Below are 25,323 nucleotides of genomic sequence, written 5' to 3' on the forward strand. Positions count from 1 at the left end.
TACAGGTTTTGATGTGCGTACTGGTGCAGGAAGGGCATGGTGGCAGCACGACCCGTTCCCTTTGTCACGGGCTAGGGATCTTACAGTGACGTCATTTTTTTCCACTGTGTTCATCCCGCCGCGGAGATGTGGGCGGCAATTGGGCACTCTGCTTCTCACCGGCATGTCTGATCTGGCTTCTGTGGTGTCTCATTTTCACTTGCAGTGTAACCAGATCCACCATGGCCTTCGCTCTGGCATTGTCGTCCTTGGCAATGGGAAAGGCATCATCCGGAACAATCAAATCTTTTCCAATAAGGAGGCTGGCATTTACATCCTGTACCACGGAAACCCCGTCGTGAGGTGTGTGCTGCTGTTTCCCTCCTTCGTCTTTGTTAACCTCCTCCCTGTCTCTCCTCCATTTGAAAACACTCTGTACAGAAACAACTGTACAGATGCAAGCACAGAAGAGACTTCACTCATCATCCCACGCCAGTAACACGGCTGCTTTTGTGTTTATGTGCCCTTCCAGTTAACTCTGTGTAGGCGTTCTATTTGGCAGTCACTACTGAGCACTTTCAACATGGGCAGAGTCTGCTCCCTGGGAGCTTACTCTAGCCTGGAGAAATGGGCACAGAAGTACCCCAAGGCAGGGATGGAACATAGATTTCAGCTCACCTAACAATTTCAGTTAGTTGCTAGTGGTGACTGGAGGAGCTGTGTCAACATCCGGGTGCTGGCCCTGGCCTCAGCACGAAAGCATGTATGGTCAGGGACTGATATAAGTGATAGGTGGGAGGTGGCAGTGGCAGTCCTGGGACCCTGTCTGCCGTCGCAGCTCTAGTATGGGGCAGACTGTGATAAATGCTGTCAGAGTGGTACCAGAAGGAGAGACTCATTCTGACTAGGAGGATATGGGAAGGCCTTATTTAGGAGGTAGCATCAGAGTCAGACTTTGGAATATGGGTAAGACTTGACTCATGCAGATGGGGGCAGGGAGGGGTCGGTGGATGTTCCTAGTAACGGGAACAGCATGAGCAAAGGCAGCAGGGCACAGCAGATTCAGGGGTTAGCAAACTGTTCATGGTGGCTTGAGAAAAAATCTGACATGGTGTGACAGTGCTATAGAATATTTTAAATTGGGATGGTCCCAGAATATCTTGGGCCCTGTGGTCACCGCAGCATGACCCTTGATGTCCTTGTGGCAGACCATCTGTGCTACACAGCAGAGTGCAAAGGAATGATGGAAAGAAAGGCTTGGGCCAGATGAGGAAGGCCTTACGTAGACCAGGCTGGGGCTGGGGAGCCTGTTCTGTCTACACAGCAGGGACTCATTAAAGGCTCTGAGCAGAAGGCTCACACAGTTATGTCTGTGCTTTAGGAGAATAGCTGGCATTAATGGGCAGCAAGTATATTCAGAGCACTTTCCCCCCTGCATTATTCCATAGGTAGTTTGTTTCCATGTTGTTGCATGCATGGCCTTTATATTCATCACCTTGGAAAGTTTCACCATATTCCAGTATTTGGATATGCCATAATTTTTGAACCAGACCTAATTGCTGGTTCAAAAATTATGGAATATAATCCTGTTTTTCACTGTTACAGACAGCTTACTAAAAACAATTAGTGGTCATAGAGCTCTTTCCCTTCTTCTGCATTATTGCCTGAACAGAAGAGTATTTGTATGTATGTGTGCTGTTCACTGAACACACATTCCAGCCACCCTGTATAAGGGGGCAGTGATACACAACATGTACAAGAACAGTCCCTGCCCCATGGAGTTGACAGTCTCATGCTGGAGACGGACACACACTCACACAGCCATGATAGAAGACTCACCAAAATGAGCACTTTACTAGGCGTTCGTGCAGACTGCCTGAAGAGCTCAGCCGTGATCTCAGCTGAGCATGTCAGGGAGCTGACATTTGAGTTGTGCTTCAAAGATAGATAGGATTTTATGGCCAGGGGAAAGGCATTCTGGGCCAGAGGCAGTGAAATTCAGGGTATGTCTGAGAAAATGGTGAGAAATGTGGTGTGTCCGGGCACGAGATGCCAGAGGGATAGTGCAAAGGCAGGCTGCTGCTGGATGGCAGAGGACCTTGAATGCCAAGCGTGACAGGCAGAATAATGGCCCCAAGGATGTCCATGTCTTAGTCCCTGAGCCCTGTGCATATATTGCCTTACAAGGCAGAAGGAACTTTGCAGATTTGATTGAGTGAAGGACCTTGGAGAAAGATGAAGGGAGGTTATTTTGGATGATACAGGTGGGCCCAGTGTAACCACAGGCCCTTATGAGAAGGAAGCAGGGGAATCAGGTTAAGAGAGCAGGGGCGGGGCGCGGTGGCTCACGCCTATAATCCCAGCACTTTGGGAGGCCAAGGCGGGCGGATCACTTGAGGTCAGGAGTTTGAGACCAGCCTGGCCAACACGGTGAAACCCCATCTCTACTAAAAATACAAAAATTAGCCAGGCGTGGTGGCAGGTGCCTGTAATCCCAGCTACTCGGAAGGCTGAGGCAGGAGAATCGTTTGAACCCGGGAGGTGGAGGTTGCAGTGAGCTGAGATCGTGCCACTGCACTCCAGCCTGGGTGACAAGAGCAAGACTCCATCTCAAAAAAATAAAATAAAATAAAATAAAGTAAAATAAATAAGAGAGCAGGAGATGTGAGGACAGAAGCAGAGGTCAGAGTGATGAGGCCACAGCCCAAGAAGTGCAGGCGGCCTCTAGGAGCTGGAAGGGATGAGGAATGGATTCTCCCTGGAGCCTCCAGATAGAACACAGGTCTGCTGACACTTTGATTTTAGCCCTGAGAAACCCCTTTTCAACTTCTGACCTCCTGAACTGAAAGACAGAAATTTGTATTGTTTTAAGCCACCAAATTTGTGGTAATTTGTTATAGTAACAATAGGAAACTAATACACCAACCTGAAAAGTCTGGGCTTTACCTTGGAGATGCTGGGGAACCATTAAAGAGTTTTGGGTGAGGAACATCATAATCAGATCAGTGTTGGGTTTATAAAACATAGTCATCTTGAGAGAATAAGTTGTGCTTTTTTCCTTTGTTTCTTTGCAATGAGAGATAAGAGTCTGGAGCAGGATACAGAATGAAGTTTAAGATCCCTGAAATGGCCTGGATGAGACAAACCATAGCATATATTTTTGCAACAGAAAGTTACATAACCTATTATGTTTCTCTTTTTTCCTTGGATGCAGAGAAGCACAGGACTCAAATTGTGCTCATCTGCAGTTAATATCCCATCCCGGGCTCTTAGTATGCTGATCTGTCTGCTTCTTCTAAATGTTTTCTCATCCCTCCTGTATCTTTATTCTGCCTGCCCCATGTACACACATACATGTTTCTCCAAGTGGCCACGGATCCTTTCTGGAGGTGAGATTTATAGTAAAAATACGCCAGGGCTCAGTTACTCACGCCGGTAGTCCCAGCTACTTGGGAGGCTGAGGTGGGAGGATCACTTGAGTGCAAGAGGTTGAGGCTAGCCTGAGCAACATAGCGAGAACCCATGTCTTAAAAAAAAAATTGTAAACATTTTCTGGCTCAAACATTTGAGGGTTGGATAAAATACATATAAGGCCAGGCGTGGAGGCTCATGCCTATAATCACAGAACTTTAAGAGGCTGAGGCGGACGGATCACTTGAGGCCAGGAGTTCGAGACCAGCCTGGGCAACATAACAAAACCCCATCTCTACAAAACATACAAAAAATTAGCTGGATGTAGTGTTGCACACGTGTAATCCAGGCTGAGGCACGAACATCGCTTGAACCCAGGAGGTGGAGGTTGCAGTGAGCTGAGATTGCCACTGCACTCCAGCGTGGGTAATAGAGCAAGACCTCAAAAACAAAACAAAACAAAAAATATGTGTGTGTGTATATATATATATATATATATATATATATATATGCATGGGTATATATGTAGATGACAGTCAGGTGAGGCTACAGTGAACTGGATATCATTGTGCGTGTATAGCATAGTTGGGGGTTTAGTTTTTGGTCAAGCTGTCCCAGTGACAACTAAACATTTTATATGCTTGGATTATAAAGGGACTTTGGGAAATGCTTTTATGCCGCTGTGGACTTGAGCCATAGGGAGGCTGAAGTGATCCTCCACCCCAACCTCCCAAGAAGCTGGGGCTACAGGTGCACACCACCACACCTGGCTAGTTTTTTGGATTTTTTGTAGAGACAGGGTTTCCACGAAAGAAGGCAGTCTCCTGGAAGCATGACATTGATGCCCTGGGCTCACCTCTTTGTTTTGTTCTCCTTCCACTTTAGCGGGAACCACATCTTCAAGGGCCGTGCTGCCGGCATAGCAGTGAATGAGAACGGCAAAGGCCTCATCACAGGTATGGATGGAACTGCCTGGCACCTGGCAGCCAGGACAAGGTCCCCTGGCATCACCTCCCAGCTTCAGGACCTCACACTGTTCCTTTACCCCCACAGACGACGGCCTCTTTCTCTGACTGTGGGCTGGAGCTCAGGGACGCCAGCTGCATGGTGGCCGTGCTTCTTACAGGAGGGCCTAGCACAGAGTGGGTGTCTGCTCCTTTCAGGCCCAGAGTCGACAGGCCATCACCAGGTGCCTCACAGATGTTTCAGAAGCACCAATGCCCAGCCACCTATCCGAATCCCTCCTCGGTCTTTGTTTGGACCTCTGCCTGCTCTGGAAACCTCCACCTGGCTAACCCTTGCTTATACTTTGGGACTTAGCTTAATTGTCACTTCCTCAGGGAAACCTTCCCTGACTTCCCCATCGTACACAGATACACTCGCTATACCCAGGATGCCTCCTCTCTAGGGCCTTTGACTTAATTTCTTAGTGGTTTGTGGTGTCCGTCTCCTCTGTTATAAAGCAGTGAATTCCACAAGGCGAGGGTCAAGTCTGTCTGGTACATCAGTGTAGCCTCAGCACAGAGCAGAGCTAGGCCTGGGGTATGAAAGGGATTCCACAAATGCTAGTCCAGGGAATCCCATTGACTGCACTTACCAGACATAGATTGAGCACGTGTTGCATACAGGCCGTATTCCAGAAGCTACAGGTGCAGCAGTGAACAAGGCTCTCAGCCACTGACATTTTAGGAGAGGAAGCGAATAAATAAATCAAAGCCTACATATATGAGCAGAAAACATCCTATCTGAGGGTGACAAGTGCTCTATGGATAATTAAGGCAATAGAGGGACTGGGTGGGCATTTGGGATTGTGTGGTCAGGGCAGCCCTCTGAGAAGGTGACAAGGAAGCCAGATCCTGAGTGGGAGTGGCTGGAGGAGCTGGGAAAGAACCTTCCGTGTAGGGCCGCCTGTGAGAACAGACTTAGCATGGCCGAGTGGACATCACTTGTGGGACTGGAGTGTGGTGCGCAAGGGGCCTGCAGTGGGGTCATGGAGATAGGAAGAGGCCAGTCACACAGGCTCCTGAGCCATTGCACCTCAGTCCCAAGAGGCTGCGTCTTCCCTGCCAGTGTTGGAGCAGCAGTGTCATGGACTACCCTTCTGACCCATGACTCTTTCACCTACCCCTGAGAGATGGTGCCTCCCAGGAGGAGGAGGGGATGGGTGTGGTCAGAGCTGAGGCTGAGAAGGACAGGTGAGGCTAGCGCCTTCTCACAGGCTTGTGGGTAGATGGCCACATTCTGCCTCTGAGGGCTCTAAAGCCAGTTTATTCTTTTTTTTTTTTTTTTTGAGACAGAGTTCCATTTACTCTTGCTGCCCAGGCTGGAGTGCAGTGGCGCAGTCTTGGCTCACTGCAACCTCTCTACCTCCCGGGTTCAAGTGATTCTTCTGCCTCAGCCTCCCGAGTAGCTAGGATTACAGGCATGCGCCACCACGCCCAATTTTGTATTTTTAGTAGAGACAGGGTTTCTCCATGTTGGTCAGGTTGGTCTCGAACTTCTGACCTCAGGTGATCCGCCCACCTCAGCCTCCCAAAGTGCTGGGGTTACAGATGTCCAGCCTATTCTTTGTTTCGTTTCCTTTTTGTTTGGTTGGTTGGTTTTTTGGATACCAGTGTCACTCACCAAAGCTAGTTTATTCTTTTTTTTGAGGCAGGGTCTCAGTCTGTCATCCAGGCTGTAGTGCAGTGGTGCGATCATAGCTCACTGCAGCCCTGACCTCCAGGGTTCAAGTGATCCTCCCACCCCAGCCTCCCAAGAAGCTGGGACTACAGGTGCACACCACCACACCTGGCTAATTTTTTTGTAGAGACAGGGTTTCACCATTTTGCCCAGGATTGTCTGGAACTCCTGGGCTCAAATGATCTACCCGCCTTGGCCTCCCAAAGTGCTGGGATTACAGGCATGAGCCACCGTGCCCGGCCAAAACTAGTTCATTTTTAATCATCAGTCCTCAAGGCCATTGGGTAAAGTAGGTGCCGGGGAGATAGGAGTGCACAAGATAGACACAAGCCTTGCCCTTGGTGGGCAGCAGATAAGTCCCTGAAACGTCAGACAGCAGACAAGATTTACAGTGCTAATTGCTGGCAGGGTAAGGCCAGGGCCTCCTCGTCTGGAGTGGCCTTGATCGAAACTGTTCAAGTCCTATTTGCCAGCACCGGAGCTGGCCCTTGGGTACTGACCTTCTTTTCTGCTTCTCTCCATAGAAAATGTCATCCGTGAGAATCAGTGGGGAGGTGTGGACATCCGCCGTGGAGGGATCCCGGTTCTGAGGAGTAACCTCATCTGCTTTGGCTATTCAGATGGCGTGGTTGTGGGAGACGAAGGCAAAGGCCTCATAGAAGGAAATACCATCTACGGTGAGGAGCTTGTTCCCAACCAGGCCAGGGAGGCAGGAAACCCAGTTTCCATCTCCAGCTTGTGGGTCCTGAGAAGGTCACTGCCTTTCCCCGTGCCTCAAAGACCTCATCTGAACAGGCATTCTCAGGCCACAGTCACCCAGGCCCTCTCAGAACAAAGAGCCTCTTATAAATCACGTTGTAGTCCAGATTGACCCCGGGGGTTAGCAAAGCAGAAGGCTTTATCCCCTTTTAAAATAGCAAAAGACAGGAGTTGTGTCATGTCTTAAGAACAGGACCATTTCAGCCCTGGCTCATGTGCATCTAACTCCTCTCATCCTTTCTTTTGATCCAGAGAACTGAAAATATAATGGGAAAACAAGATAATCACAGGAAGAAAACTATTCTCACTCAGTGACTTTGGGCAGAGCCTTCATCTGTCTGGACTGTAGCTCTAATAATACAGTAATGATAATAAAGGTGACTCAGGCCCACCTCTCTGCTCGGCCCTTTCTACGCACAATCACATTTAATCCTCATGATTGCCTTCTGAAGGAGGCACAGTTGTTAACCCCATTTGAAAGATGAGAAAACTGAGGGACAGAGAAAGGTTTGGTAACTTGCTCAGGGTCTCACAGCTGGCAAGTGGTAGGGCTGGGATTCCAACTGAGGCTGCCTCCTATGCAGGGAAGGATTGGTGCCCCCTTGGCACTGTCACTGTGGGTTCATGTGCTTCTGATGTGGACATGTGGCCCTGACAGTCCTCAGAGCACTTTCACACTGTGTGGAACGAGCCAAGCTTGTGAGGTTCACCTGATCCTGACGACCTCTCTTGTGTGAAGGTGAAGTCTGCAGCTAGAGCCATCAAGTGGCTTGTCCGAGGTCATTAGCAAGTCAGGGACTCTCTCCCAGGCCAGTGGCTTTTGCTTCCCCTCTCAGGGAGACTCAGGTGCCACTTCACCTGAGTTCAGTGTCGGTGACCAGCTCCTCTCACTGTTCCAGCTAACAAGGGCTGTGGTGTGTGGATGATGTCGTCCAGCCTCCCCCACGTCACCAGCAACCACATCAGCTACAATGGCCTGTATGGAGTGGCAGTGTTTAGCCAGAAGGATGGCTCCAGCGAGTTACCTCGAGGCCATAGGGCTCAAGAGAACTTCAGCGAGGATGGGGACGCCATCCTCTGGGAGACAGAGCTGGAGAAGGAGGACGACCCACTGCGCCGGCCCATCACCATAGCTCTTGTTGAGTCTAACAGTATTAATCACAATGGAGGTGAGTGTACCCCCTCAGCCCTTGCTCAGGAACCTTTCATGGCTCCCCACTGTTTTTTTTTTCTTCCAATTTAAAACTCTTAATTTAATTTTAATTTAAAACTTTTAATTTAATGTTAATTTAAAAGTAAACTTTAATGTCAAAAATGCAAACTTGGGGGGGGCAGAAAGATCACACACAAGGTCGCCACTTCACACTTGGAGGGTTGCACAGCGGCCAGGCAGAGGCGCTCCTCACTTCCCAGACAGTGTGGGGGCCAGGCAGAGGCGCTCCTCACTTCCCAGACAGTGCGGGGGCCAGGCAGAGGCGCTCCTCACTTCACAGACAGTGCGGGGGCCAGGGAGAGGCGCTCCTCACTTCACAGACAGTGCGGGGGCCAGGCATAGACGCTCCTCACTTCCCAGACAGTGTGGGGGCCAGGCAGAGGCGCTCCTCACTTCCCAGACAGTGTGGGGGCCAGGCAGAGGCGCTCCTCACTTCCCAGACAGTGTGGGGGCCAGGGAGAGGTGCTCCTCACTTCCCAGACAGTGTGGGGGCCAGGCAGAGGCGCTCCTCACTTCACAGACAGTGGGGTGGCTGAGCAGAGGCACTCCTTAATTTTTAGACGGTGCAGCCGCCAGGCAGGGCCTTCTGCAGACTGATCCCAACTTGCCCTCAGGCCTCATCAGCCACTTCCAGCCTGATCCCCAATCCCTCTGCATTTATTCACTAAACTTGAATCCATTCTTTCCTGCCTCCTAACCTGCTGAGCTCACTCATGCCGTTTCTCCCATCCGCATGTCCCAAACTAACGTGAACTTCAAAACCTGCTGTGAATGTATCCCTTCATTCCTTCCTCCTTTGAACCAGGCCCTCCCCAGCCCCAGTGGCATTTGTTATGGGGCCTTATGGCTGTATTTATTTCTGTGGCTGTTCCATCAACACTGATAGGCCATGAACTTGAGACAAAGAACTGAAGTCCACCCAGCTCAGTGCCCCTGTCCCTGCAGTACCAAATCCCACCTCTGGCACATACACTTTTAATCAATGCTAGGATACATTTCTCACAATTTAACACCTCTCCTGAGATGCATATCATGGTTGAATTGGCAATGAGTTTTCTTTCCTAGGCAGAAAATAAAAATGTTTTAAATCTATGTTATCCTAAACCTGATGAAAAATGGAGGCCAGGTGCCAGGGATCACGCCTGTAATCCCAGGACTTTGGGAGGCCAAGACGAGGGGATTGCTTGAGGCCAGGTGTTGAAGACCCGCCTGGGCAACATAACAAGACCTGGTTTCTTAAAAAAAAAAAAAAAAAAAAAAAAGAAGAAGAAATAGAAAAATTAGCTGGATCTGGTGGCATGTGCCTGTGGTCCCAGCTACTCAGGAGGCAGGAGGATCACTTGAGCCCAGGAGCTCAAGGCTGCAGTGAGGTATGACTGCACCACTGCACTCTAGCCTGGCAACAGGAGTGAGATCCTGTCTTTAAAGAAAAAAAAAAAAAAAGATGTTAGAAGATGTTTGATATTTCTTGAATTTAAAAAAAATTACTGTGTAGTTCATCTAACTCCAGGGCTCCCAAAGCTAGCTGATTATCAAAATCACTGTGGGGTGGGGGTTGGAGGGTAGGATGGATGGGTGGGTCGGGAAATGGAGGAAGGCTTATTAAGAACAGATTCCTGGGCCAGGTGCAGAGCTCACACCTGTAACCCTAACACTTTGAGAGGCCAAGGCAAGAGGATCACTTGAGTTCAGGAGTTCAAGACCAGCCTAGGCAACACAGAGATCCCCATCTCTACTGAGATAAAAAATTTTTTTTCAAATTAGCTGGGCGTGGTGGTACATACCCGTAGTTCCAGCTACTAGGGAGGCTGAGGTGGGAGGATGCTTGAGCTCAGGACTCAGAGTTTGAAGTTGCAGTGAGCTATGATGGTGCCACTGCACTACTGCCTGGGCAATAAAGCAAGACCCTGTCACAAAAATAACAAAACAAAACAAGATTCCTGGGCCTGGTAAGCACTTGCCTGTGGTAGTGGTAGAAGACAGGGAGATGGATAACCAGCAGCCCTAACCCAATTATTCGGAAAATGAGTTCTGTCCCCTCCCAGGTCAGTTTCCTCCATGTGGCCATGCTGTCTGTCCGGTACGACAGGCAAAGCCACCTACATTCACAAATACTTATTTTTGTTGTTCTCAACCAAGCCAGGAGAAGCAACAAGGCTGGTGCCACGAAGAGATTTGAGCTTGCAGGCTCGTGGCTCCACACTGCTGCAGGACCCCAGTCATCCTGCACACGACCTCCCCCAGCACTGCCCCAACAGGGGCTGGGGCAGTGGTGGGCAGAGGGACCTACCGCAGAGCCCTCCCCTCCTCGTCCCCAGGTCTGGCTGCCCTGCTCTCTTTTCCTGGCAAGCCATGGGGCTCTAATCCTGCTGACTTGGGGCTTTTCTCTTTTTTTTTTTTTTTTTGAGACGGAGTCTCGCGCTGTGTCACCCAGGCTGGAGTGCAGTGGCGCGATCTCGGCTCACTGCAAGCTCCGCCTCCCAGGTTCACGCCATTCTCCTGCCTCAGCCTCCGAGTAGCTGGGACTACAGGCGCCCGCCACCACGCCCGGCTAGTTTTTTTTTGTATTTTTAGTAGAGACGGGGTTTCACCATGTTAGCCAGGATGGTCTCGATCTCCTGACCTCGTGATCCACCCGCCTCGGCCTCCCAAAGTGCTGGGATTACAGGCGTGAGCCACCGCGCCCGGCCAGGGCTTTTCTCTTAATGTACCTAGTGTCTCTGAGTACACACAACCCCAAGCATCAGTTTCCCTTTCCCAAATTTCTAACACATTTTTGACACATATTTCTTCGCTTAGTAAGTTTTCTACTCCAAAATTACAGAATTTTCATTAAGAAGAAAATTTCCCCAAACAGTAGGGAGGCAGATTCCAGCTTAGTGTAGGAAGGAGAGCAAAGCAAAACCTTCTAACGAGTAGATCTGCCTGTCCAGAGGGGGAGTGGGCACCCCGTCAGGGAGGTGGAAGTGGCAGTAGGATGGCGGTGGTGCTGGAGGCATTCAAGCACATGGTGGGAGCTCAGGCCAGAGGAGCCTTCTCACATCATGTTTCCCCGGCTACACTGAATAAGGACTTCATGCAGAAGAACCAGAGTTTTGTTGATGCACCTGGATTTCCTCCTGTTTCATCAGCTTGGAAGATGCAAACTCAAGGGGTGGTTCTGAGTGTTGCTACCTCTTCTTCTCCACTTTGTTCTCCTGGAGTGCACAATTCAGGGAAGGCTTTTCCTGACTGCTGGTGTCAGGGCTGACCCTGGGACCCCCCCCTGTGCTTTCCAACCCCTCCACCCATAGCCTCAGGACTCTATGTCCAGAGCAGCGAGGCACTGCATGTCATCACCAATGTGATCCACGCGAATGGGGACAGAGGCATTACTGTGGCCCAGAGCAGCCAACCCACCCGAGTGGCCAACAACAGCATCTCCTGCAACCGGCAAAGTGGGGTCAAGGTTGAGGCCCAGTGCAAAGTGGAGCTCCGGGGCAATGGTATCTATGACAACAGAGGCCATGGCATTATCACCAAGGGCGACAGCACCATCGTCATTGAAAACGATATCATTGGCAATCGGGGCAGCGGGCTGCAGCTGCTGCCTAGGTCCGACACTAAAGTGAGTATGTGTGCGTGTGTGTGACATGTGGTGCCCACACAGGGCACAACCCTGGGACAGTCCTCGTGGCCTCTGCTGAGAACAGAACCGTAATCACTCAGCACTACAAGGGACAGTATCCCTCCTGCCAGGACTCAGCCTGGGAAATGTGGGTGGGACTTCCCACAGGAGGGGACAGAGAAACCGAGTCCTGAAGGATGAACAAGGGCTCACCAGCAGGAAGCCAGGGATGGGGTGTCACCTTGTCATGGCGTTGGGAGCCTCCTGAGGTATCTTCATGGTCTCCAGGTCAAGGTCAGACTATTTCAGCTCTCTTTCCTTAACAGAATCTTGCACAGTGCCTGGTGTACAGTAGATGCTTAATGAGGAGAGAGATCCTGCCTTGGGGACTTTGCACACACTCTTCCCTATATACCCCACATATCCCCTGCCCCCCTTGCACTACAGTCCTGCAGCTTAGCTGTGTCTGTTCAGGAAGAGTACCTAAGCCCCCACCTACCACCCGAGGCTGTTTGAGGTACCCCTTGTCTGGTGCTTTTGCCCACCCCTACCTCACATATCACTCTCCACCGTGCTCGGTCCTCACAGCACTCTCTGCCGTGCTGGGTCCTCACAGCACTCTCCACTGTGCTCAGTCCTGACAGCACTCTCCGCCGTGCTCGGTCCTCACAGCACTCTCCACTATGCTCGGTCCTCACAGAGTACTCTCCACAGTGCTTGGTATCTCTTCCTTTACCTATTTGTCTCCCCGCCAGACTGAGCTCTGAGCACCTTTCTATGCAGAGCCCTGTTTCACTGTGGAGCCAAACAGACCTTGTCCCTGCCTTGTGGAATTATGATCCCAAAGGCTCTATTTTTATTTTTAGTTTAACAGTTTTGGGGGTACAGGTGGTTTTTGGTTATATGGGTAAGTTCTTTAGTAATGAATTCTGAGATTTTGGTGCCCCTGTCACTCAAGCAGTGTACACTGTACCCCATATATAGTCTTTTATCCCTCACCCTGCTCCCACCCTTCCCCCCGAGTCACCAAAGTCCATTATATCTTTCTTATGCCTTTTCATCCTCATAGTGTAGCTCCCACTTATAAGTAGTAAGCAAGTAAGGACATAGGATATTTGGTTTTCCATTCCTGAGTTACTTCTCTTAGAATAAAGGCCTCCAAGTCCATCCAAGTTGCTGCAAAGGTCGTTATTTCATTCTGTTTTATGGCTGAGTAGTATTCTGTGGTGTGTGTGTGTGTATATATATACATATATATACCACATTTCTTTTTTTTTTTTTTGGAGATGGAGTTTCACTCTTCTTGCCCAGGCTGGAGTGCAATGGCATGATCTTGGCTCACTGCAACCTCCACCTCCTGGGTTCAAGCCATTCTCCTGCCTCAGCCTCTCAAGTAGCTGGGATTACAGTCATGTGCCGCCATGCCCAGCTAATTTTGTATTTTTAGTAGAGACAGGGTTTCACCACGTTGGTCAAGCTGGTCTCAAACTCCTGACCTCAGGTGATCCACCTGCCTTGGCCTCCCAAAGTGCTGGGATTACAGGCACGAGCTGCTGTACCCAGCCTGTATCACATTTCTTTATCCACTCTTTGGCTGATGGGCAGTTAGGTTGAATGCATATTTTTGCAATTGTAAATTGTCCTGCTATCAACGTGCATGTGCATATGACTTTTTCATATAATGACTTTTTTTTTCCTTTAGGTAGACATCCAGTAGTGGGATTGCTGGGTTGCCTAAAGCCTTTTTACAGTTCTGCAGCTTCATAGGTTAGTGACTTTAGGCAGGGAGTGAAGAATTCTAGGGCTTTGCCTCTGAGCACCGCGGGAGCAGAGGAAGGGAGAGAGGGACACACTTTTGTCTCAGCTGGGTTGTCAGTGGCCCTGACTTCTGACACTACGTCCTGTCTCTGCAGGCCTTTGCATATTGTTTCTCCTTCTGCAACAGCTCTCCCTGTTCTGCGTCTCATAAATGCCTACAACTTAACTATCACCTCTTCCAGGAAGCCTTCCCTGGCTCCCCCAGACTGTTCTTGGTGCCCTTCTTTGAGCTCATAGGCTCTTCATTGACCTGCCTAGCATGTTCCTGCCCCTCGGTTTTAGAACTGATCATTCACTTGCCTGCTCAGTCTATGAGTCCCTGAGGTGTGACAATCTTTGGCTGCCTCTCCCAGGTAATAAAGAACCGGATCCACTCATTCCGGGCCTATGGCATTGCAGTGCGGGGCCGTGCCAAGGCCCTGGTGCAGGAAAACATCATCTTCCAGGGCAAAACAAATAAGACCATCTTTCAGCAGATCTCAAACAACCGAGAATGTGTCATGCAAAACAACAAGTTCCTGGTCTTCAAGAAAAAGTGAGTGCCTGGGGTTGCCTGAACCAGTCCTCTAGAGCCACAGTAAGCTCCCCAAAGAAGCCAGGCCCACACCCGGGGATTATGGTTGCCCGGGCTCCCTGCAACACTGCCAGCTGTCGACTCCAGTCAGAAAAAGGCCTGTGCCTGGCTCTGTGTCAGGCCGGGGCTGAGGATTCGCCGGGAGGGAACAAGCTTTTTAAGAGTCAGGGGTACATGGTTTCAAATCTCAGCTCTGCAGGTTACTGCCTGTGTGACCTTGGGCAACTTACTTCACATCTCTGAACCTTAGTAAAATCCATTTAATAAGATCACGCGACCTGTCTGAATCTCTGAGGGGTTGTAAAAATGTTAGTTGCTGCTGCTGCTGTCCTTTAGTCACTCTGCCTCAGTGTATCACAATTGCTGCCACCCATCTTCCCCAGACCTCTCTGTCCTTTCACGTTCCCCATTTCAGCGACATCACCATCCAGTGTTCTCACAACAAAACTTCTGCTCCCTTTTTCTCCCTAATCTGAAGATGTCCAGTCACTCACCAGGTCTTGTTGATTCTGCTTCTAAAATGTTCCCTTTTCCGGCACCTCCTCTTCCCCAACTGCTGCCACCCTACTTCAGGTCTCAGCACCGCTTACCCTAACCTGTACCGCCTATATTACTGCAGTGCACAGCTGTTCCAGCTGCCTCTGCACGGGCTGTGTTCTGATTGGTCCGTGCTTTTGCTTTCCCATTCTGGTTGTAAAATCACACTGATATTTGCTGTAGTTGGTATCACTCCTGCACTGCCAATGTCACCTATCCCCCCGCAGCAGCCTCCTGCCAGTCTCCCTGCCCATGGCTACCCCCTGCTCCACTCTGGAAGTTGTCCCATGTATCCCGCCAGCTTAATCTTTCTAAGTGAGAGCTCCGGTCACATTGCATCCATGGTTAAAAACCTCTCATGGATCTTCATGTTCTGTAGTAATGATCTCCATACTTTTTGTATTACACACACACTCAGGAAAAAATATTCTTTGAAGAAACCCCCTGATGTAGGTATACCTATTTATTTATTTAGAGACCAAGTCTCGCTGTGTTGCCCAGGCTGTAGTGCAGTGGTGCAATCTCGGCTGACTGCAACCTCTTCCTCCCAGGTTCAAGCAATCCTCCTGCCTCAGCCTCCTGAGCAGCTGGGATTACAGGCGCCCACCATGACTCCTGGCTGATTTTTGTGTTTTTAGTAGAGATGGGGTTTCACCATGTTGGTCAAGCTGGTCTCGAACTCCTGACCTCAGGTAATCCACCTGCCTTGGCCTCCCAAAGTACTGAGATTACAGGTGTGAGCCACCGTGCCTCACTGGTATACCTATTTATAACTTCTATGTGTTTATTCTAGCAGTATATTATTTACATTATAAACTGTCTCCAAAATAGAAAATGTTAAAGTATAAAGTTAAAAAAAAATCAAAATTCTAGTATTTTCTTCCCACATCCCAGCAGATTATATTGTGGACTCCCTGGGATCCACCTCTTCCTCCCCTTTGGAGACCCCAGGGTACAGGGTACAGCCCGGACTTTGCCAGAGGCAGCGCTGGTATTGTGCACTGTGTACCCTGAGGTCCTAATTGTCTTTTCCAGCCTCTCATTTCATCTCCTTTTCAGTACTGATCCCCTGCTGCCAAACTCAAATATACACAGTCCTCCCAACATGCTTAGGCCTTTTTACTCACATGCTAGTAACCAACCTCTGATTCCGTCCACAACTTTCTAATCCTTTCACTGTAACATCATTATCATAAAAATACATATAAGACAACGTGTTGCCTTAAGCAAATGGAGATTTAGCGTGTAAAGTTGGTTCCTTGTAACTCAGGCATTAGAAACTGTGACCACAGCTTCACTATCATTTTATTTTTCCCAGCCCTCCATACTCTCTACAAGAGTTTGGGTGACTGGAAACCCACTAAATTCTATCCTCTGTAGATTTACATTTTCCCAGATGTCATATAAAAGAAATTGTGGCCGGGTGCAGTGGCTCACGCCTGTAATCCCAGCACTTTGGGAGGCCGAGGCGGGTGGATCACCTGAGGTCGGTTATTTTGAGACCAGCCTGGCCAACATGGTGAAACCCCGTCTCTACTAAAAATACAAAAATTAGCTGGGCGTGATGGCACGCAACGGTGGTCCCAGCTACTTGGGAGGCTGAGCCAGGAGGATCACTTGAACCTGGGAGGAAGAGGTTGCAATGAGCCCAGATCACACCACTACACTCCAGCCTGGGTAACAGAGCGAGACTCCGTCTCAAAAAAAAAATAAAAATAAAACCCAGAAATCCTGCAGTATGTAGTCTTTTGAGTCTGGCTTCTTTCACTTAGCCTAACATGCTGGAGATTCATTCATGGTGTTGCATGTAAGGCATTCATTCCTTTCGATTGCTGAGTAGTCTTCCCCTGTATGGGTGTACTGCACAGTTTATTCACTCATCACCTGAAGGGTATTTAGGTAGTTTCCAGTTTTTGGTGATTATGAATAAAGCTTCTATAAACATTTGTGGTCATACAGCTGAAAAGAAATGAAAGAGGAAAAGTTGGGCACTGTTGCACACACTTGTAATCCCAGCTACTTGGGAGGCTGAGGCAAGAGGATCACTTGAGCCCAGGAGGTTGAGGCTACAGTGAGCCATGATTGTGCCACTGCACCCCGGCCTGGGCAACAGAGTGAGACTGTGTCTCAAAAAAAAGTGGGAAAATTTAGGCCTGTAGGGGGGACCTTGTCCAAGGCTACATGCAGAGTTGAAGGCAGAGCTGGACGTGGAATGCAGGGCTTTTGCCCCTTAGTTTCTTATCCTCCCACCTCTTTGGGCTAACACTAAACTGGAAGATAAAACCTACATCCAGATTTAAACACCTGGATCCACCAATCTGGAACCAAAGTTAAGATTGTGCAGGGCATTCAGCCAGCACTGCAGACCCCTCAGAAGTTCACTGACTTTTGTTTTGCACCTCCAGGTCTGATACGTGGCGCCTGGTGAACCCGCCAGCACGGCCCCACCTCGAAACCTCTCTGAGACGCCCCTCGGCAGCCCACAATGGGCAGAAGGTGACGGCCATGGCAACAAGGATCACGGCCCGGGTGGAAGGTGGTTACCACAGCAACCGCAGTGTCTTCTGCACCATCCTGTGAGGACCCAGACCTGCTTTAGGGCCAAGCCTGGATGGGTGCTCAGAGGAGCTAAGGTGGAAATAGTGCCTGAGAAGACTCCGCCCCTCCCCTCCCCCCCACCAACAAATGGGTCCCAGGCCTTCAAAACACAGATCCTCCAGAACACTTCAGCTCCACAGCCCGTAACAAGAAGGAAGTGGGAAATGGTTTTCAAGAAGGGATAGAAGTTGGTGGGTTTCCAGTCACTCAAACGTCTGTAAAGATTGTGAAGAGCTGGGGAAGCTCAAATGCTGAAGCTTTTGGTCAGGATTTTCTTTGAGTTCTAAGGAACCGTGTTTTACACACACCAAACCCAGACTCTTCTCAGGAAAGAACAGATTTACTTCTGATGGTGGGAAGTGATTCTAGTGAGGTGGAGAGAGACAACTGCCCCAGAATTTTCCCCTTTGCTGGACCTGTCTCCCTCTCAATCTCTCCAACGACCCAACCACACCCTCCCAGTTGTCTCTGGAGGCTGGAGGAGTTGAGTTTGGTTGACTTGAGGACTTGGACATGGACCTGGGAGGGAGGGAGGACGTGGGAGCAACAGGAGGCCGCACGGAAAGGCTGCCCAGGGATGAGAAAGGGACACACAAACAGGTGGGGCTCCAGCGTGCAGGCAGGTGCTCAGCTGGGTGGACAGGGATGCACAAGGCTCTACTCCATCCCCAAAGGCTCCCAAATGCAGGAGGTTTCAAACCCCACGTCAGCGCGCCCACACCAGCCACCCTTCTTGGCACCAGGCTGTCCAGATGGGGGAACCTGGGCCTCTCGTTTGCATCTGTGTTCTCATGGATGAGCGCTGGCCTTTACTGACCCTCCCGAGCCTCCCGACTCTGTGCCTTGGCTCATGCTTTTTCCTCCTCCTGGCATGCCCTTCTCCCCCATCTCCGTGTCCTCCTTTCCTCAAGGTTTAGCCAAGACACTGCCACCTCCACATAGCTCTCCTCGCCCTCTTTCCCCCTCTGGGCCTCAGTAGCCTTCTCTGCTCCCTCTCAGGGTACTGAGCACTTTCTGCCTTGTCCTTGAGCTATCTGGGTCCATAGCCTGACCCCCCACTCACCTGTGTGCTCCCTTAGGTAGGGCCACATCTGACTCCGTGTCCCCAGATCTCAGCCTGGGGCTGGGGTGGGATGAGTGGCCTGAGTGAGGAGAGGAAGGCCAGCTCCCAGAGGACTTTACTGAACCGTACTGTGAATATGTCCAAGTCCCAGAGCCAGGCGAGCTCAGACCCCACTGCTTGAGGAAGGGGGCTGGGTGCAGGGCCAGCTCAGCCTGAACAATCCCCTCCCACTCGGCCTTTCCTATGGGGCCTTCACCAGCCTGCTGGGGTCACTGTCGTGCACATGGCTGCATGGCTGGTTCTATTGGCCCTAGGTGCTGCTCTGTTGGGTGGGATGGGAGAGGGGAGAGGGAGCCAGGAGCACTGGGTTCTCCCTGAGAACACTGGGCACAAGAGTGCTGGCCTCTTCTATCCCTGGCGCTTCCTTTGCACTTGTTTGGTGGCCCCAATGTGAGTCGCTGTAGAAAATGCTGCCTTTACTATTTTCTAAGAAATGACTTTTCTGTGAACCAACAGTAACAAAAACCTCAGTAACCAAAATAAAGTTCTATATTTTAAAAGAGGCACTTTGAGAAGCCTTTCCTTGGTCTGGGCATACCCTGGGGCTCCCAGACGGCCAGGTCCAGCACTGTTTCCTCTGGAGGAGACAGGAGAGTCCTGGGGCTATGTTGTTGGGTCCGCTGGTTCCTGTGACAGCTCCTGATAGAGAGCTGGGGGGCTTGATCGGGCTATAATTCCACTCCTGCCTGCTTGCCCAGTGGGCTCTGTGAAGACAACAGAAACAGGCTGTCCCCGTGGATCACTGGACCGTCAGCTTAGGGACCTCAGACCCGGGAGCACACTTCTCCAACTTCACTTAGAATCTTAGAATTTTTGCTATATCCATATGTCACCTGAGAAGTTAGTACTTTTTCCTTTAAATCTACTTAATTTTTAGAACTTTTAAATATGCAGAAAAATTGAGCAGATCGATGGTTACGACAGAGTTCCCATACTACCCTTGCCACCCCCAGGTTTCCATGTTATTAACATCTTATGCTATCAGTGTACATTTGTAAAAATTCATAAACTAGTACTGGTATATTACTAACTAAAGTCCATAGTTTATTCAGATTTCTTTCTTTTTGAAATGGGATCTCACTCTGTTGCCCAGGCTGGAGTGCAGTGGCATGATCATGGTTCACCGCAGCCTTGACCTCCCCAGGCTCACTCAGGTGATCCTCCCACCTCAGCCTCCTGAGTAGCTGGGACTACAGGCATGCGCCACCACACCTGGCTAATTTTTGTATTTTTTTGTAGAGATGGGGTTTTGCCATGTTGCCCAGCCCAGTCTCAAATTCCTGGGCTCAAGTGATCCGCCTGCCTTAATGCCCCAAAGTGCTGGGATTACAAGCATGAGCCACTGTGCCTGGCCTTAGATTTCTTTAGTTTGTTACCTAATGTCCTTTTTCCATTCCAGGATCCCATCCTACAACATGTCTTTTTTTCACACACTGAAAAGACTTTTTATATAAATATACATTAAACTATTAAAATGAAAATATTCACTTGTTTTGGTAGTTACTAATATTTGCTGCCCCTCAGGGAGAGTAACATGCCCTATCATGTTGCCATGTAACCTGATTTGCCCAGTGAATGTGGGCAGAAGTGGTTAATGGTCACTTCCAGGCAGAAGTTTAAGGGCCATCAGAACTTGCCCCGATCGCGTGTCCCTCTGCCATTAGACTGCCATGTGTCAGACATGGCAGCCTGAGTCCCCGGGTGAAGCTAAGCCAGAGCAGGGCCCCAGCTGCCTGCTGGCTGACAGACATGTGTAAATGAACGTCTGTTGAAACCAGACATTTGAGGGTCATTTGTCACTGCAACTTAGCCTAACCGGCAGAACACGAGTACTTTGCTACATTCCTGAGCCACCTACAATCATCTTAAGTTCTGTCAATAATATATTAAACATTGACTTGGCGAGGTCATTGTCCCCATTTTGGAGGCTGGGAGTGCTGATGCTCCTGAGACCTGGTAGGGGCAAGTTCCCTATCAGATGTTAAGAGCTTGTAGGGGAGAGGTGTGGGGAGGGCTATCACCTGGGGCATAGGTGGCAAGGAAGGGAACAGCTGGGACACAATTTCCCTCCAGGTCATTTGGAGGCAGAAGTGGGAAGAACAACACCCACCTTGGCTCTTGTGCATTTGGGGAAGAATCGGGGAGTGAGAGTGCTTTGCACAACAGGTCAGACCTGCCCAAGAAAACCCAGCCCATCTAACTGTTTACTTGAGCCAAAGTCTCTCTCCCTGGCTAAATTCTACCCCTCCAGAAGCTCCTTAGTCACTACTTCTGTGGAACACCTTCCCCGGTCTCTGCAAGTATCAGTTAAGTGCTCCTTCTCCATGCTCCTGTGCCCACTCAGCCACACACCACCTGCAGACGGCACAGAATCCTCTGTATTTTCAGTCTGTTGGTTTAGGGCAGGGATTTTGCCCATCGTGTTCACTGTTGATTCTCTATGCCCAGCACAAAGCTCACTAAGTGTTGGATGGATGGGTGGACAGACAAGCAGACAAATGAGGAAACAAACCCAACCTCATTCCTACAATCTCTACCTCCTGGGGCCCCCAAAGGACATCTCTTCACTCTGTTCTGTGACAACTCTTCAGATATTTGCAGGCAGCACCCTCATCCCCCTGGGGTCTGCTGCCCTCCTGGGTTCCTCTCATATGTGCCAGTTTGCAGGGTGTCTCTTCACCACTCTGGTCATTTCTCGAGACTCATTCCAGTGGCCTGGGTAGGTCTTGGAAAGCCCAAAGCGGCAAAATGGAGGAGTCCTGTCCTGCGTCTTAGGAGGAATGGCCCAGCTCCATGGGCAGCACTCATGGATCTAAAGAGAATTCTCTAAGGTACTGTGTTTCCTTGGAATCATTTGCTTTCAGTCTACAGTAGCAGCTTATACTGTGTCCTCCCTGGACTTACCTGTTGGTCAGTCAGGCCCCAACACTGATGTCGCTGATGGGAATGTACAAGCACAGCAAACACCAGTATGATTTCATCATCTAAGCCTCCTGGTTTTGGTGAGGCCACTTGCCCTGGTGTCCAAAGGAGGTCCTAAGTACAGCACATGGTGGACGTGGTATGGCCAGACCAGGCAAGAGCCAGAGTTGGGCCTTGGAACAGCACATGAGCCTATACTGTCAACAGCACCCCTGGGCTCCCCTTCTTCAATCTCCCTTCCAACAACACAGAGAAAGTTCTCTCCAAATGCTTCCTCATGGTGAGCTCACTGGGGCATGCTGGGCTTATTCCTACCCTGATCAGCCTCCTGACACAGGCATGCTCGCCCCATTGGGACCTTCTCACTACCCTCCAGACCTCTGCAGGGTGCCCTTCATGGAGCTCCTGAGCCTATCAGCTGTGGTTAGTGTGCTTTTAAAATGAAGTCAAAGCTAGCATGGCCTCCTGGTGCAGCCTGAGCTACCCATCGCGGAGCTGTCACCTCTACTCTGAGCCCAGTTGTTGCCTGAGTGCAGCTGAAGATCCCATCTGCCTGGCAGTCAGGATTGCATTTCACTTCCTGCTTTGGGCCCATCATTCATGTCATCTGCTATTCTCCACTAAAAGGCCAGAGCTCCTTGGATAAAAGACTGATTCAAAGCTGGGCATGGTGGTACATGCCTATAGTCCTAGCTACTCAGGAGGCTGAGGCAGGAGGATGGCTTGAGCCCAGGAGTGCAGTGAGCTGACTGCACCACTGCTCTCCAGCCTGACTGACAGAGCAAGACCCCGTCTCTAAAAATCAAAACCAAAACAAAAGACTGACTCCAGGCTGCAGCAGGGAAAGTACAAGGTAGGCCTGGAATATCTTATGTCAGAAAGGAAGCACCCTTAAAATGATGGGATCCAGGAGGTTTCCTGAAGGAACTCAAGATTGGCCAAATACGTACAATCCAGGCATCACAAGGAATCACAGTAACAGACTCCACACAGAACACAAGACTCTTGAGTCTATGCCGATAACCAAATGAACACAAAACTTCTAAGGGCGAGAAACAAGCTCTGCCTTATAAGAGCATGCCAATAATTAGAAGAAATGATAATTTACAAAATCACCATTTTGCAACCATCTTGGGAATGCATTCAGCAAGAATCATCCATTGAGGCTGAAACTAGTAGGTGAAAGTTTGATGAGGAACAGGATACTTAGTTTCAAAGTATCCCTCCACAAATTACTTATGAACTAAAAGGAAAAACAGTAACTTCACAAAGGGGAAAACACCTTAACTAATACAAGTTAACAGCACAGCCCCACATCCTGGGCCCCTAATGTGATGCACTTGGGTGAAGCATCACTTCTGTGCTATCCTGCCAAAAATGGAAATCCTGATCCGATCACAGGGAGGCCCCAAATGTCAACTGACAGACAACCTACAGAATAACACCTCACTCTCCAAAATGTCAAAGCCAAGAAAATCCAATACAAATCTGAACTGTTTCAGATTGAGCAAGACCAAAGAGGCATGGTGATTGGTGAAATTTGAACATGAACTGTGGGCTAAGTCATAGTATTGTATTAGTGTCTTATTCCCTGCATCTGGTAGACCGTGGTTATGGAAGAGAAAGTCCTGATTCTCAGGATGTATACACTGAAAAGTACTTATGGGTAAAAGGGTAGGATGTTTTCCTCAAATAGTTCAAAGACAAATCTCAAAATATCTAAAGCAAATAGTAAATGGGACAAAGTATTACTAGTTGGAGAATCTGGGTAAAGGATATACAAGAGTTCTTGCAAGTTTTCTCTGTGTAACTGTACCAAAATACTTTCTGAAAAGAGAAGACACTTGAAAGAATGTTATGTAATTCACTATTTCCAGGTTAGGGTCTCCTGCAAATGTGGTAACTATGCCTTCTTAGACCCCATCCCAATTAACAGTGTCCAACAGGTCAGGGCAGCAAGCAGAGACTTCCCTCCAAGGAACAGACTTCATTCTGTTAATCGAACCCTGCAAGTTAAGACTATCCCACAAATTACAAATCTTCAGGGCACCAGCATCTGGCTCACAGTCCCCCTTTCTTCAAGGAGGCCATCAGGAGACATTCTGGCAAATAGCTTGGTGAGATCAAGTTATCTTCTGGGAAGCTATTAGTAAACAAATGGGCTTCTACAGCCAGAAGAAACCCTAGTACAATTCCATTATTCTGCAAGTGTTTTCTACCTAATAACCCTGCAAGGAAAGTCTGACTCATTCTGCAGACACTGACCACTTTTATGTCAGGTATTGTGCTAGGTAGAGCCCTCTTCTGAGCCTTTCCTAAGGATTCACAATGTCCTAATATACAGAAATTTGCTTTTTAGCCCTGGGAATGTGTCCCCGACATTTAGCAAGATACACCTGTTGACAAACATGACAAGTATTTGCCCGCCGAGTCTTTCCCTATCCATACCACCAGTCATTACCACCTGCTTCTCCACTAGGTCAGAGGTTGTTCAGTGGGTCCCAGTCACATGCTCTGTCCAGTCATTTCCAGAAATTCAGCCTCAAAGTGTCAAACCCATCTGAATTTTAAAATTAATCACAACCTGAGGATGTATTAGAAGTCCTTTTCTGGGATTATTTTTTCCAAGGAAGAGTCACATACTTGATTTTCACAACGGCTTAAAGAAAAACAAGAGGTAAGTAGATTCCCTGCCCACACCTCTGCTGGAGGAAGACAAAGTATGCTCCAAGTGCCTCCTACCCAGGGCCAGAGGCGGTTGGGGACAAAGCAGAGGAGCACGGCTCCGAGGGCATCCCAGAGCACAAAGAAAAAAAGGTGCACCTGCCCCAAAACTCAGCCAAGACTCCTTTCCACCGTGACTCCCAAATGGAGGGCCCCAGGTGCTGTGTAAACTTCTCCTCTCAGAGGAGCTGAGCTCTGTCTCCCTTCCTTCACTGACCCGGCCTCCCAGACGCTGAGTATCACAGATCTCAACTGCTCCCACTTGAAGCAGGACCCTGGAGATCTGAGACTGGGCCCAGGCCACGTACCTAAGCCTTCCTGTGTCACACTCCGGTCCTTATAGCACCCCTCTGGACACAGCTTCTCCATCTCCTCAGTGGCACATACAATTGGTTGGCAATTATAACCCATTCATGTCCTTCCAGAATGCCTCCTGTAACTAGAGGCTGGCGAGCTGAAACCTATTTCAAAGACTCCCTTGCTGCTAGGATTCTACATGCAAATCAGGCTCCTACATATGCGCACCAGAAGGAAGCAAGGTGGAGGCCAGCTGCTTGACCTTTTGGCTGTCTCTGGTGACAAGGTGGTAGAAATACAGGACCTTTGAAAGCATAGGTAGGCTGGGCGTGGTTGCTCAGGCCTGTAATCGCAGCATGTTGGGAGGCCAAGGCGGGTGGATCACGAGGTCAGGAGTTCAAGACCAGCCTGGCCAACATGGTGAAACCCCATCTCTATTAAAAATACAAAAAAATTAGCTGGGCATGGTGGCACATGCCTGTAATCCTAGCTACTCAGGAGGCTGAGGTAGGAGAACTGCTTGAACTGGGACCCGGAGAGCAGAGGTAGCAGTGAGTGAGATCGTGCCACTGCACTCTAGCCTGGGCTCCAGAGCGAGACTCTGTTTCAAAAACATAAAAAGAAAAAGAAGAAAGCATGGGTAGCTGAAATCAGCAGCCCAGTGGTGAATCTTCAGCTTCATGAATTCCAGGAGCAGTTATGGGGCAGAAGTGGCTTCTGAGTCCCCGAAGGCAGCCCCAGCAGTGTGTTCTTGAATTCAGCAGTCCCGACGGCAACCTTCCAATTCCCAGTCTTCTGGCCCTTCTCACGATTCTACAGCACCTTATCCGTACATTAAAATCCTTTCTTCTTAAGATACCGAGAGCAATTGATTTTCTGAACTTAACACTGATTGATTCATTCTCTTCAAAGTGTGGCCTTCAGAGCTGACCCCTGCCTTCTATGTGGCCTCAGCCAGGCAGAGAAATTGGGTCACCACTTCCTCTGACTTGGCTCCACCCCATTACAACAGGCTGTATCCTACTGGCCTGTGGCAGCTCCCCATCACACTGGTGACCCAGTTACCTTCTGATAAAGCC

The 25,323-nt window shown here is 49.5% G+C and overlaps 1 protein-coding gene across 2 annotated transcripts in view; it reads left to right on the top strand.

Moving 5' to 3' along the window:
- Nucleotides 1-18,807, top strand: part of FBXO10 (F-box protein 10) — an 82,270-nt gene extending 63,463 nt beyond the window's left edge. For both annotated transcript variants that reach the window (XM_025359704.1, XM_025359705.1), the window contains exons 5-11: nucleotides 206-342; nucleotides 4,276-4,346; nucleotides 6,597-6,749; nucleotides 7,731-8,000; nucleotides 11,338-11,651; nucleotides 13,823-14,004; nucleotides 16,986-18,807. In XM_025359704.1, coding sequence (XP_025215489.1) covers nucleotides 206-342; nucleotides 4,276-4,346; nucleotides 6,597-6,749; nucleotides 7,731-8,000; nucleotides 11,338-11,651; nucleotides 13,823-14,004; nucleotides 16,986-17,160 — 1,302 coding nt within the window. In that variant the 3' untranslated portion in view covers nucleotides 17,161-18,807. The remainder of the gene's footprint in view (nucleotides 1-205; nucleotides 343-4,275; nucleotides 4,347-6,596; nucleotides 6,750-7,730; nucleotides 8,001-11,337; nucleotides 11,652-13,822; nucleotides 14,005-16,985) is intronic.
- Nucleotides 18,808-25,323: the final 6,516 nt, after the last annotated feature.

This window comes from Theropithecus gelada, chromosome 15 (genome assembly GCF_003255815.1).
Source record: "Theropithecus gelada isolate Dixy chromosome 15, Tgel_1.0, whole genome shotgun sequence".
NCBI classification, from domain to species: Eukaryota; Metazoa; Chordata; class Mammalia; order Primates; family Cercopithecidae; genus Theropithecus; species Theropithecus gelada.